Source organism: Suricata suricatta, chromosome 1 (assembly GCF_006229205.1).
Source record: "Suricata suricatta isolate VVHF042 chromosome 1, meerkat_22Aug2017_6uvM2_HiC, whole genome shotgun sequence".
NCBI lineage: Eukaryota > Metazoa > Chordata > Mammalia > Carnivora > Herpestidae > Suricata > Suricata suricatta.
The window spans coordinates 140,203,619-140,217,080 of NC_043700.1; the positions used below are offsets into that span (position 1 = coordinate 140,203,619).

At 37.2% G+C, this 13,462-nt stretch overlaps 1 protein-coding gene across 1 annotated transcript; it reads right to left on the minus strand.

The window, feature by feature from the left end:
- Positions 1-935: 935 nt before the first annotated feature.
- Positions 936-6,608, minus strand: MUC7 (mucin 7, secreted). Its single transcript, XM_029951840.1, has 2 exons — positions 6,555-6,608; positions 936-1,790 (listed from the first exon to the last, which is right to left on the minus strand). The coding sequence occupies exons 1-2, from the start codon at positions 6,606-6,608 to the stop codon at positions 936-938; spliced, it is 909 nt and encodes a 302-aa protein (XP_029807700.1).
- Positions 6,609-13,462: the final 6,854 nt, after the last annotated feature.

A 13,462-nucleotide genomic window follows, 5' to 3' on the forward strand; every position in this document is an offset into this window, starting at 1 on the left:
GAGACAATTTTGCAAACATGACATTGAGGGAGTAGTTTGGTATGGTTTGCTTTAAAACACATTTAAATACATGGCTGAAAGTTTTAGAAAATATTCTGATGCTGAATACATTTTACACTGAATTAAAGTGAATTAATTGAGTTACTAATATTAAATTAATTGAATTCATAGAAAAATATTATGACCACCATGTGAACATACAAAAAAGTCTTCTTGTGTTTCACAAAGGCTAGAATCAAGTACATTGGATCTAAATTAGCTTAGATATAATACGATTAATATCAACCATGAGGCCTAACCACTTATGTTCTCTCAAATATGTAGTGCCAGAGATATGTTTGTGCTTGGCTGCCAGATTTCATGTTCACTGACTTCAAATCTTCACTTCAAATAAAACTTCCTCTTGGTTTACATTTTGTGGAATGCAATTGGATTTAATGATTTAAGATGATTGTTTAAAGAGTTTTTGTCTCTAATCAGTAACACAATGATAAGTCTATCTACCTTTATATGTTTTTGTGTGTTTGGAGATACCTAATTTTATCCCTTTATATTTGTGGGATTGGATAATTCAGGTGGGTTCCTGATTTGCGGTACAGAGTAGTGACCTATGGTTTCCAACATTTAGGGAAAAGTAAATGGCTGCTAATCCATTTAGTTTTCTCTCTTTAGCTAATGTCTTTCTCCCCTCAGTGAGCTATCTCTAAAGGTTCCACAAAGTGTTATTAAATTATGGTCATGCACCTGTTTTGTGGGATAGAGGTGGTTTTTCTTCTTAATAGATCATGTGAGGTAAATAGATTGAAAGATTAGTGACAGCACTTTAAATTTGAGTAATATTCTAATCACTTTGAGATTGGTGGTAAAAGTAAAGGTGGTAGTTCTGTACTCATTAATCATATCTGATGACAGAATACTTCATAATGTATGATGTACTATTTATTTGGTATAAAAGAAGAAATGTACTTAAATATCTCATAAAAAAATTGCCAGATTGCATCATTTTGATTTTGCGTGACAGCAGAGGTTTGTCCAACAGTAGTAGTCTGAATAGTGGCTGAAGTAGTAGTTTGGGTTGTGGGTGCGGCTGTAGTTTCGGACGTTCCAGGTGCAAGAGTGGTTGGGGATGGATTGGGTGTGGTATTTGGGGGAGCTGTGGTCTCCAGTGGAGTTGAAGAAGGTTGTGGTGCTGGTGTAGTTAGGGAAGATGTAGGTGGGGCTTCTGTGGTGTCTGGTGGAGCTGGGGAAGATGTAGGTGGGGCTTCTGTGGTGTCTTGTGGAGTAGGGGAAGATGTAGGTGGGGTGGTTGTGGTCTCTTGCAGAGTTGAGGACGATGTAGGCGGGGTGGTTGTGATATCTTGCAGAGTTGAGGACGATGTAGTTGGGGCGGCTGTGGTCTCTGGCAGAGTTGAGGAAGGTTGTAGTGATGGAGTAGCTGAAGAAGAGCTCCTGTTTTCATCTATGGTGGTAGGATTCTGAGGAAAAGGAGTCACACCTGGAGATTCAGTAGTTTTGTTGGAAGTAGATGTGGGACTCAAAGATGGGACTTGAGTCGTAGCCTCTGCAGTGTTGCTGTTGACCACGGTGCTACTTTTAACTGGACACTTAGGCAGCCAGGGAAGTTTTGGCATTGGTCTTATCCTGATTGGGTGAGAAGGCCTTTGGTATCTATGTGGAATAAGTAATAAATGAGGTTTGGGACGAAATGGTAATTGGCGGTGTACTACACGTTGTCGGACACTATTCTTTTTGTGATGTGTTTTCCATGGCGTTTTGTGACCTTCACTGACCTGTAGAAAGAAAGAAAATGCAAGAACTGAAAACTTCCATTGATTTGTCAACTAGGTAATTATTGCTGAATGTCAGGTGAACAGTATTTATGGAGTTTTGAGAATGGAAACCAGATTGCTGTGGGTTGAGTCATTATTCTTCCCATTTTACCAAATCTCAAGAACAACTTGTTATTAGAGAGTTTCACTTTGTCAAGTGTTTATTTCCCAGCTAGCTACAATGGATCTACTCCTGTGTGTTGAAGCCTGAAGGATTAGCTAGATCTTCCCTTTGTGCTGTAATTTCTCTCATCTTTGGTAGAAAATGGTCAGGTTACTCCCTGAGGACTGAGTAAAAGGGTACCCTGTTTGCTGAAGTTCACGAAACTTCAGTCAAAGACTTTCAGTTAAGATCCAGGAATCTTTTCTGAATCACACCTTTCATATCTGCCGTCATCAAAAAACAAAGCAATAAAATCCCAAACAATCAATTTGTTCTTAACAAATATCCTACTTCAGCTCTATCTCCTCTACATTGAAGGAAACTTAGCTTTTAGCTTCTTTAAATTAGAAAAAGAACTTTGGCCATTACCTTTTAGTTTTGTCATTATAAAAATTATAATTATAGGAATGTAGCAGTTAATGAGTTTTATGATATTGTAGGAAAATTTTGCGTATTGATGTATTTTGTCTAACTAGAGGACCTATAGCTTTCATCATTTCTCAAAGATGTCCACATCTGAGAACACTGATTTAGTCCAACTCCACATCCAACACCTGATCTTTTTCCGGTCTACCTGAATGGCTTTCCAGCCTATGCTTGGCAACTTTTTCTGATATGAAACTCACTACCATGTCTCACCAGGTTGCCGGGTAAAGAGTTCTTGATACTGAATGGATATTTTTGAGGGGTGGGGTGGGGGTATTTTCATTATTAACAGAACAGAGATTTTGAAAATATTTACCATGCCAAGTGAGTCTTACATTCTTCAGAGAATGAAAGTCTTACATAGTTCCTTTAGCCAATGCTGACATTATTTGAGTTAGAGTACCATCACTGTTTCAGTCTCTTATCTCTAAACCTACTGTAATTTGTCTATATATTTTTTCTGTAGTGCATCTCATACTAAAATTTTAAATTCTCACTTATATTAATTTAAATTGGAGACAAGAAATATTAACATAAGAATAAGGGGGGAGGGAGATCCAAAGTTCCAAGCCTTTGCTTGAGGTTACTTTTAAAAGATAGGTTACTTTTTTTCTTCTGATAATTTCCACTAAACTCTTTTTCAACCACATAATAGAGAAATCATTTCAGTCCCACATTATTATAAGCTATGTTCAGAGACAGTTTAGCACAGTGCAAAGGTGACAGCCTTTGAGAGTCTAGCAGAGTTGTTCAGCCAAGATAACTTCCTCAGAGACTAACATATGCAGCCTTAAAAATAACCTTGAAAAGCATTAATTGTTGAAAAAATTAAATTATCCAGGACATTTATGTTTTTAACTGGAATGTATTAAATTAAATTAAAATATTGGTTTGTGATCCTCATAATTTTGATATTTTTGGATAGATCTCTCTTAAACAGGCATAGAATTCCAGAATATGCCACAGTGAACCCAGAACGCTTCTCTGATCATGGAACCTCTCAGGAGATGTTCTCCATTATAGAGCAGGAGTTTTCTAATATAAAACAAGCAGTTCACATTGTCCAAGCAAGTTTTTCCTTAAGATTCAATACATGATCCAGATAATCAGGAAATTGCTTTGATTGAAGCAGGATCAGGGGCCTCAAATTCCACCAGTTCAGTGGATCCACTTTTTTGTGTGGTGCCTGAGGATGCGGTGAAGAACTCTGAGATCTTAGAGGAGCGTGTTTGAACCACAGTGCAGCAGACCATCAGGAGAGATTTGTCTTGCATCTGCCATTAAATAACTGAATGACTGGGCAACTCACTGAATTTCACTGGATCTCAGGGTACTCATTTATGGAATGATTTAAATAAAATTAAACTGCAGATCCAAAGCCTACTTATATGACTTCTATGCTTCGAAATAGCTATGCCATTCACTTCCTTAAGCAGATGACTAGCTTCATGAGAGCAGGAAGTTTATTTTGTTAATCTCTGTATGCCCAGTACCTAAAACTGTGCCGTGTGCGTAACAGGCACCCACTAGATACTTACTAAATAAACAAATGCCTGGAATTTATAATAAAAAAACCAAGTCTCTCATCAAATAAAATCTTAACATTTAAAACTGTTTATTAGGGTGTGAAAAAGTTTCAGCTATTTTGATGTAGATGATCAAAATAATATCTGATATTTTGGTATGAAGACAGATTAATTAAAATGCTATTAATTTTAATGTTAGCTTAGCATAGAACTTGTATCAAATGACCAGTTTGACAAATTTACTTAAAATACATTAATTAATTATCACTGTGATTGGCAGTTATGGATGCTCTCATGGAACTTTTTGATTTGAATTAGGATTAGGGAAGTTGGGAGGAGTTGAAAATGCCTCTAAGGGTTTGAGATTAGATTGAAGCATGGTAGTGCTTATAATAAATAGAAGATCATATTTAAGATATTCTCATTTGCCTATTCACATTTGTCATTTATTTTGTATAAGAGTCCTTACACTATTTTGTGCACTTACTTTGTGTCAGGCCCTATTTTAAATGGTTTACAAATACACATTTTCTTAACTCCATAGCAATACCATAAAGGTAGGTACTGTTATTATCCTCATCACACAGATGAAGAAACTGAATCACAATGAGATTAGATAAATTTTGGGGAGAATATGTCTACATTTGTAAATAGAGAATATAACAATCTTACTGTCATAATTCTTACATATGTACTCTGCTTTATGGTTTGTAAATAATACATTCTTATTCTTTAGGAGCTTTGTGACTATTATTATTATTTCTGTCATTATTCTGTTATTATGATTTCCACATAGGGAAATTAGGGCCTTATAGACAGATTTTAGCTCAGGATTCATCTGATGTTCATATGATGAGCATAAGCCCACATCTTCTGAACTGAATATGAGTGCATTTTGTTGCTATAATCATGGAAATCAGCACTAGGGTCCAGGGAAAAGCCCAAGATATTTTGAGGGGGCAGCGGGAGGAGATATTGTGTGGTAAGTGGGAAACAAGAGAGTACCCAAGAGTAATTCTTTCTACCTCAGCAGTTTTCCTGCCTTCTCTGTCTACTCTTTATAGTCACAGTATTCTGAGGCTCTTCAGCCTCATATAGTAAATCTACACTTCACTTCTTGATTCTATTTTCAAATTTCTCAAAATAAAAGTGAACAAATACATACAGATACATAGCCCTAGAAACAAATATGGCTATTTATACATAATATAACTCCTTGAATCACTGTTAATTTTAATCTACCTTTCCCAGTAGATCCTAAATATCTTAAAGGTGGGGTCCATTTTGTAATCTCTTGGTTTTGGAAACTGTACTTTCCTCTCCTCTTTTGTGCTTCTTTCTTTTTTCTATCCATATCCAAACTTCCTAGATATTTTCTCTAGGTGACTTGTAAAGTCACATGACTTTGAATACCTTTTTAAAAAAAATGTTTATTTATTTTTGAGAGAGAGAGAGATGCAGAGTGTGAGCTGAGGAGGGGCAGAGAGAGAGACAAAAAAGACACCAAAGCAGTTTCCAGGCTCTGAACTCTCAGCATAGAGCCCAAAGCAGGGCTTGACCCCACCAACTGTGAGACCATGACCTGAGCTGAAATCAGACCCTCAACCGACTAAGCCACCCACATGCCCCTCGAATACCTTTTAAATATAAACTTCACATGGGGCATCTGGGTGGCTCAGTCGGATAAGTGTCTGACTCTAAGTTTTGGCTCAGGTCACAATCTCATGGTTTCATGAGTTTGAGCCCCGTGTTGGGCTCTGCATTGCCAGCAGGGAGCCTGCTTGGGCTTATCTCTTTCCCTCTCTCTCTACCTTTCCCTGCTCATGCTATCTCTGTCTCTCTCAAAATAAATAATGATATATAAAAACTAAATATAAACTTCACTCATAAACTTTTTGAACTCCAAACAAGGAATATTCAATTGCCTCTTAACATCTCCTTGGAGAAGTCTAACAGCCATTTCAAATTTAACATGTCTAAAACAGAACTCTTATCTTCATTTCATTCTTTTACTACACACCTAATGCAGCATAAGTTATGGTAGACTTAAACACCAATATATATTTAAATCCATCATCATGTTTTGTTTTAATTGCTGACATTTCATGCAAGATACCATCATCTTTCCAATTTTAGGGTATGTCCTGCCAAAATGAGCACAAGATGTCATCATCTTCTATCAGGTCCATTGCTGTGGCTTCTTGACTGGTTTCTCTACCTCAGCTTTTGTCCCCTAAATCTGTTTTCTCCCCAGGACCCAGAGTTGGGTCCTTCCCCTATGGATACTCTAGGCATCCCAAGGCTTCCTGATACAGGAAAAATGGAATCCATATTCTACACCAGTCAGGCCCTACATGATCCACTTTTCTCATCTCCATCTTATCTCATCACACCTGTGATACAGTTAGTACTGTGGAAATATCAATTAAAATGACTGAAAGGAATCATTTCCTTGTGCTTTAATTAGCTGTTTTCTTATGTTTTACAGAAGACAAAAGATGTTAAGCTCTTTGGAAATAGGAATTGCATGTTGTACTTTTGAAGTCTCAAATTGGCATATACACTAAATATTCTTGGCATAGAAGAACAGTTACTTGGATGGATACTTACTGAGAAGCAAGCACTCAAGGCACAGACACACACCAGCAGTGTCAGGGTTTTCATCCTTTACTTTTGGATCTTGGGAAAAGCAGAAAATTTGCTCACTGTTAGGATATTGTGAGAGACAGGATGTGTTTTGATAAATGACTTAGTTTTTTCAAAAGTACAGTTTGAAAGATGGCAATGGTTTCTTTTAAAATTACATATGTATTTTCACTCCATAGTGGTGAGGCCAAATTATTTCAAGCTAAAACAACATTTTTTTTTTTCCAGAGAGAAAGCATTGGAGGAGAGTCAGGAAGTATTATTTTTATAACCAGTTTGTAGTATGGGCACTTTCTGCTGATACTAAAGATTGCCTAGGAAGGGCCGGATCCTAGGAAAGTTTAACAAAATAATTTCCTTCTTATTTCTATTCTAACTCTACAAATTTCCTTGTTTGATGAACCATCATATAAGTTATCTGGTACTTATTGAGCAGTCAATGTTTATGGTTTTGTAAATGTTCCATGATGTTCTTTTAAGCAAGGAAAGTGTTCCTGGTCTCTGTGTTACTTAGACTGTTACTTAGGACAAAGAGGCATATCAAAGGGACTCTCCCAAACTTATATCATTGTGGTCAGTACAGAGTGCAGATTTACTCAGTTAAAAAATACTTCCAAAAGTAATTGTACTTTTTGGTTTTAGGCTGTAGGAGGAAGGACATGACCCTCTATTTTTCTTATTTTGGTCATGCACGCCATAGTACATGTCAGTTTGATTTTGGAAGACACAGGTTAAATCGCATTCAGACAGAATACTGGTGGGGCAAGTAAATTCATGTGCACAGGTCAGTGCGGTTTGCTGTCAGATCAGATACATTTGACAGTCTAGGCCTCTGGTTTATGACAGCAGTTTTAGAGGGAGTCACACTTGTTTTAAATTGCAGCTGTGCAGTTTACTGTGTGACTTGAAGTGAATTGCAAACCTGCATTCTAAGATTGTCCTGAAGGTGGACTGGAATGATATATATTACAGATTGTACTGAGCACTATGTCTGGTTCATGATCAAGGCTTCATGGTGGTAATTATTATAGTACTAGGATATCAAGAAGAAAACCATCAGGTTCCGTTGAAGGAAGCAATTATTATTATCAGATTTTTAATATCTTGTCAAAATTTGTTCCTTTTAACTTCAAGATTAAAAAATATTCCCCGCTGAGGTTCCTGGGTGGCTTAGTGAGTTAAGTTACTGACTCCGGCTCAGGTTTGTGATCTCACATGATCAGGCTCTCTGCTGTCAGACAGTTGGTGCAAAGTCTGCTTTGGATCTTCTGTCACCACTCTCTGCCCCTCCCCCATTGGTACTCCCTCAAAAAAAACATTAAAAAAATTCCTCACTGATTATATTTTCTTCTAATAATATATGAATTGAGTTAACACATAGTTCAGGAGTTCATAAGAGGAGAGGAGAGGAGAATAACTGTATTATAGCAACTACTGCCATTACTCAATATATGCATATAATTTGAAAGCTGCTTAAAGTTTGCATAATAGTCCCCAATATATTTAAAATATCCATATACCTGGCCTGGTCTGATTCTTCTTAGGATGTTCAATCCAATTGAAGGCCCTCAGCTGATCCTTTTAGAATGGTAATGAAGCAAAGGAGGAGAAAACACAAGAGAATTTTCAGGTTTTATAGCTCTTCAGTTGGGTTTTTTGGGAAATAAGAAATTTATTGGATGTAGGATAAGGTCAGTCCTGTCAAGGAATTTGATTTCAAAGACAAAGAAAGGATAGTTGTAATTTGCCGATGTTGACAGCAGTCCTTTGTGTGTGACTTTCTTCCTGATGAACATGGTAACAATAAAAGCTTCTCAGTGAGTAATTTACTTGGTTGATTAGAAGTGTGATACTGAGTGATGACACTTAAGAAGACTTGGACAACTGTGGCCCAAGTCTTCCCAGCAGGAACAGTTCTTCCACGTTTTCCTCTTGGCTTCTGAAAGTATGCAGAAGAATTGCCTCTGCAAGGTCAATGTGATGGAGCATCCATTTTCCTCTGTCAAGAAATACCATTTAGCTAAGGGCAGAGCATTAAAGATAATAACCTGATGCTAAATACTGGTAAAGGAAAATTGTTTCAGAGCTGAAAGTTAAACATTGACTTCTTTCATATGAAAGAAGTTTTTGAAATTTTAACTTTTTATTTTGACAAAACTTCAAATACCCAGGAAAGTGAGGACATTGGTATAATGCGTAACTATATACTCATTCCCTAGATTTCTCAGTTGTTTAAATTTTGCTACAGATGCTTAATTGATTGTTTTGCTGGAGAAATCATGAGAGCTACTGTCTAAATGTTTCAATAGTTAGCTCCAAAAATACCTTTATTTTATAACACAACAGAGTGGCATCTAACATTAATAATACACATATATAACTTAAAATTCAGTCCATATATGAATTTCCATATGTTCCATTTCCTGATTTTTGCCAAAAGTTTTAGTTTTGTTCTAACCAAGACTCAAATAAGGACCATTGCGGGGGACCAGCCCACGCACCAGAGGCTAAGGGTCCCTGAGTAGGGGGTTGGTGTCGGCGAAATATCTATAAGAAAGAACACAGACAACATGAATGGTGGAAGAGACCACACTTTACTGTGAAACTTGGTGTCTTATATACCATAGGTGATTACATCATTTTTAATGATTACATTGTTTGTTACTTCCAGAAAAAAAATTATTATTTCCATGGTAGCGAAAACAGAAAATCAAAACAGAAACGAGGCACAATACAGAAGATCAAAAAAACATAATTCATTACTCAAAATACATCAGCAGGGGTTTGTTTTATGTACCTAGTGATATTATTAACCGAAGCTTATGACAAGGCTATTTTTTCTTAAAGGTTTAAACAATAGTCTGTGAGTAAGGTGCCCCTAACTAGGGAGGAAGTTTCAATCAGAAAATCTGCCCAATTACTGAAACCATGATTACCAAGTGGCATGAACAATAGGAGAGTTAACCCCAGTCTCTGATCCACTTAGGTCAAGCAGTCAAGCGCACACATTTTCAAGCAGGGGAAGCAGGGTCCCTATAGGCCACACAGCACTGCACCCCAGTCTCCCAGGACCTTTGTTCTTTTGTCCTGATCCTCAAATGGGGGGAGGGCCAACCGTTATCCAGGGTAGCGCCTTCCTAGACAAGGCTAGGGACTTTGCGATGACATATGCTCCCCCTGGAGGCTTTGCCGTCACAGTGGAATCACCTCTGCAGGCTTTTTGGCTGGAGGGGCCCCAACATGACCATGCATTACGTTTACTTGTTACATCTCTAGTTCCTTTTATTCTAAAACACTCTCCTCTCTTTTCTCCCATGATATGATCTTTTAAATAATTAGACCAGTTGTCTTGTAAGTACTTATTTTTAGAAAGATGTCTAGGAACCACTTTTTAAAAAATGTTTATTTATTTATTTTGAGAGGGAGAGAGAAAGAGAGAGGGAGAGAGAGAATCCCAAGCTGAGAGTGCAGAGACCAATAAGGGGCTTGATCTCGTGAACTGTGAGATTATGGCCTAAGCTGAAGTCAAGAGTTGGATGCTTAACTGATGTCCTGAGGACCATTTTATAAAGGCTTCAAAATTAGATATTTTGACTATATAAAATCATCAAACTGGAATACAATTTTGAAGTTGTGATTGCACTTCTCCCTGGTCAGTTTGTTCTCTTTCATATATGATCCAGGACGAGGGCAGGTTCAGAAGTAAAAATTGTTTGGGTTTAATTCACTGCTTCCCCCCCATAGTAACAATGTAATATTTGGCAAGTTATCAAATTTCTCTAAATCTTATATTCCTATCTACAAAATGGGAGTGGCATTTATCTTACAAAATTGCTGTGAGAATAACATTAGGTAATTTAAAGGGTCTGACAGGGTGCTCTATTTTATTTATTTATTTATTTATTTATTTAAAATATAATTTATTGTGAAGTTAGCTAAGTTACAGCGTATACAGTGTGCTCTTGGCTTAGGGAGTAGATTCCTGTGATTCATCACTTACATACAATACTCAGTGCTCATCCCGACAAGTGCCCTCCTCAGTGCCCATCACCCACTTTCCCTTCTCCCCCACCACCACACCAACCTTCAGTTTGTCTCTGTATTTAAGAGTCTCTTATGGTTTACCTCCCTCTTTGATTGAAACTATTTTTTCCCCTTCCCTTCCCCCATGGTCTTCTGTTAAGTTTCTCAAATTCCACATATGAGTGACATTATATGATATCTGTCTTTCTCTGAAAGATTTATTTCATTTAGCATAATACTTCCCAGTTTCATCTACATTTGTATAAATGTCATGATTTCATTCTTTCTCATTGCCTAGTAGTATTCCATTGTATATATAAACCACACCTTCTTTATCCATTCATTAGCTCATGGACATTTGGGCTCTTTCCATAATTTGGCTCCTGTTGAAAGTGCTGCTATAAACATTGGGATACATGTGACCCTATGAATCAGCAATCCTGTATCCTTTGGATAAGTTCCGAGTAGTGCTATTGCTGGGTCGTGAGGTAGTTCTAGTTTTAATTTTTTTGAGGAACTTCCACACTGTTTTCCAGAGTGGCTGCACCAGTTTGCATTCCCACCAACAATGCAAGAGGGTTCCTGTTTCTCCACATCCTCACCAGCATCTGTTGTTTCCTGAGTTGTTAATTTTAGCCACTCTGACTGGTGTGAGGTAGTATCTCAGTGTGATTTTGATTTGTATTTCCCTGATGATGAGCAGTGTTGAGTGTCTTTTCATGTGTCTGTTAGCTATCTGACCGTCTTTTTTGGAAAAGTGTCTATTCATGTCTTCTGCCCATTTATTCACTAGATTATTTGTTTTTGGAGTGTTGAGTTTGATAGGTTTGATTTTGGATACTAACCCTTTATGCAATATGTCATTTACAAATATCTTTTCCCATTCCACCATTTGCTTTTAGTTTTGTTGATTGTTTCCTTTGCAGTGCAGAAGATTTTTATCTTGATGAGGTCCCAATGGTTCATTTTTGCTTTTATTTCCTTTGCCTTGAAGATGTGCCAAGTGAGAAGTTGCTGCAGTTGAGGTCAAGGAGGTTGTTGCCTCTTTTGTCCTCTAGGGTTTTGATAGTTTCCTGTCTCATATTTGGGTCTTTCATCCATTTTGAATTTATTTTTGTGTACTGTATAAGAAAGTGGTTGACAGGGTGCTTTAAAATTGTAAACCCTCAGGCCTGTTGAATTTCCATGAGTGAGAAGTAGTTTTTGACGTGGCACTGAGTTGGTGAATATAGAGTATAATACCTGTGGGGAGCGGCAAAGATTCAGCTGCTTGGCCATTTGCTAGCCGGATATGTCACTCCCTGAGGGGAGTTGCAAAAATGGGCAGGGGAGCGCCACTCCCTGTCAGAGGAGAAGCCAGAAGAACAAAGATCTACAGGCAGGGTGGTATTGGCAATTCAGTGCTGTGCTAAAAACCTTAGTTTGGTCCCTCCTTTATTCTAGCCTAAATCCCTTAACCCTGTTTCCTAGCAACCGACCTAGGTCAGCTGCCTTGTTCTACCGTCTAAAAACCTTTATAAGAGACAGTGTTTTCTGAATAAAGAGGAAGAGGCTTGATCAGAAACCGTGTGTTGTGTCCTTACTCTCTGTGCTCCCCCTTCCTGCCCTTTCTCTCCCTCCCTCAGGAAATAACCCACAGGATTCACCACCCTGTGGGCCGGAGCGGCCGGGGCAGAACACGACAAATACCAATTTCTTTCCCTCCTTTTTGTTAGTAACCAGTGATATGTATTTGCAATATGCTTGTTGTGGTCAAAATTGCCTGTGGAATAGAAGTTTTACTGATATGAAACAAGTTTTTCTGAGTCCATGACTTCATTAGAACAATTCTCAAACCACTTTAACTTCTTACTCATTTAGTTGGTGATTTGTAATGATCCTAAAAATTGATAGGGTTTCCAAAAACGCTTATTTCCAGTTTTGATTCATACATCTTTCAGTAAGGGGTGAATATCGTTTATTCTTTTTTCCAGAAACAACAGTATTTTTAATTTTTTAATCATTTATTTTTTTAATGTTCTTGCATTGTTGGGAGCCATTTGGCATTTTCAGAACTTGTAATCATTCAGTAGCAATTATACATGTAAATGATACAATTTTGGGAAAAAATAAAGGAAATTATTAACATCTAAACTATAAATCAGAATTATCCCATATTTTAAATTAGTACTGGGTGTTGTGACATGGGATACAACTGATGACCTCACAACATTCTGCCCATTGAATTCTGCTTGGTTCATAGTTGGAAAAAAAGATTCTCACAATTCAATCAGACTGGATTCAACCAACCAGTTGGTGAATTGAAAAGTCTATTAAAGTAGGATTCATAGAAGAAGGCTTTTACCAACGTTTTTTCTACACTGACACCAACCCCATGGATTTTTTTAGGTATTTTATGCTTTCTAATACTTTGTAAAAATAATTAGAATATGGAGAACATCAGTTATTTCAATCAGTGGATTAAGACAGCTTTTACTATATCAGTGTTATTTTGGAATTTGTTTTTGTGTTTTGAAATGTATCTTATCTTTTTACCCAAGTTGAGAGTTGAATTACTTTAGAGAGTTAAGGAGGCCTTTGCAGGATGGGAGAGACTAGAGAGTCCACTTCCAGGTTTACAGAAATAATCTGAGATTAAACGCAAGTGAATTTGGCAATGGCACAATGGAAGATTGGCCTGGAAAAGTGATAGAGAGCAGTGTCTCAGCTTTGTCTAATCTTGGTAAGGACTATATAATCTATGTCTGTATATGCAAGCAAAGAAGAAAGCTTCATTTGTATTTTGTTTAGTTTTTGATTTCCTAGTATGATCTGTTTCGTCTATATTATAAATCCTAATATCTTTTTTT

Coding starts and splice junctions, on each gene's coding strand:
- MUC7 (XM_029951840.1), bottom strand. CDS start 6,608: ATGAAAACCCTGACACTGCTGGTGTGTGTCTGTGCCTTGAGTGCTTGC. Junction 1,791..6,554: donor CCTTGAGTGCTTGCTTCTCA/GTAAGTATCCAT, acceptor TTCTTTCTACAG/GTCAGTGAAGGTCACAAAAC.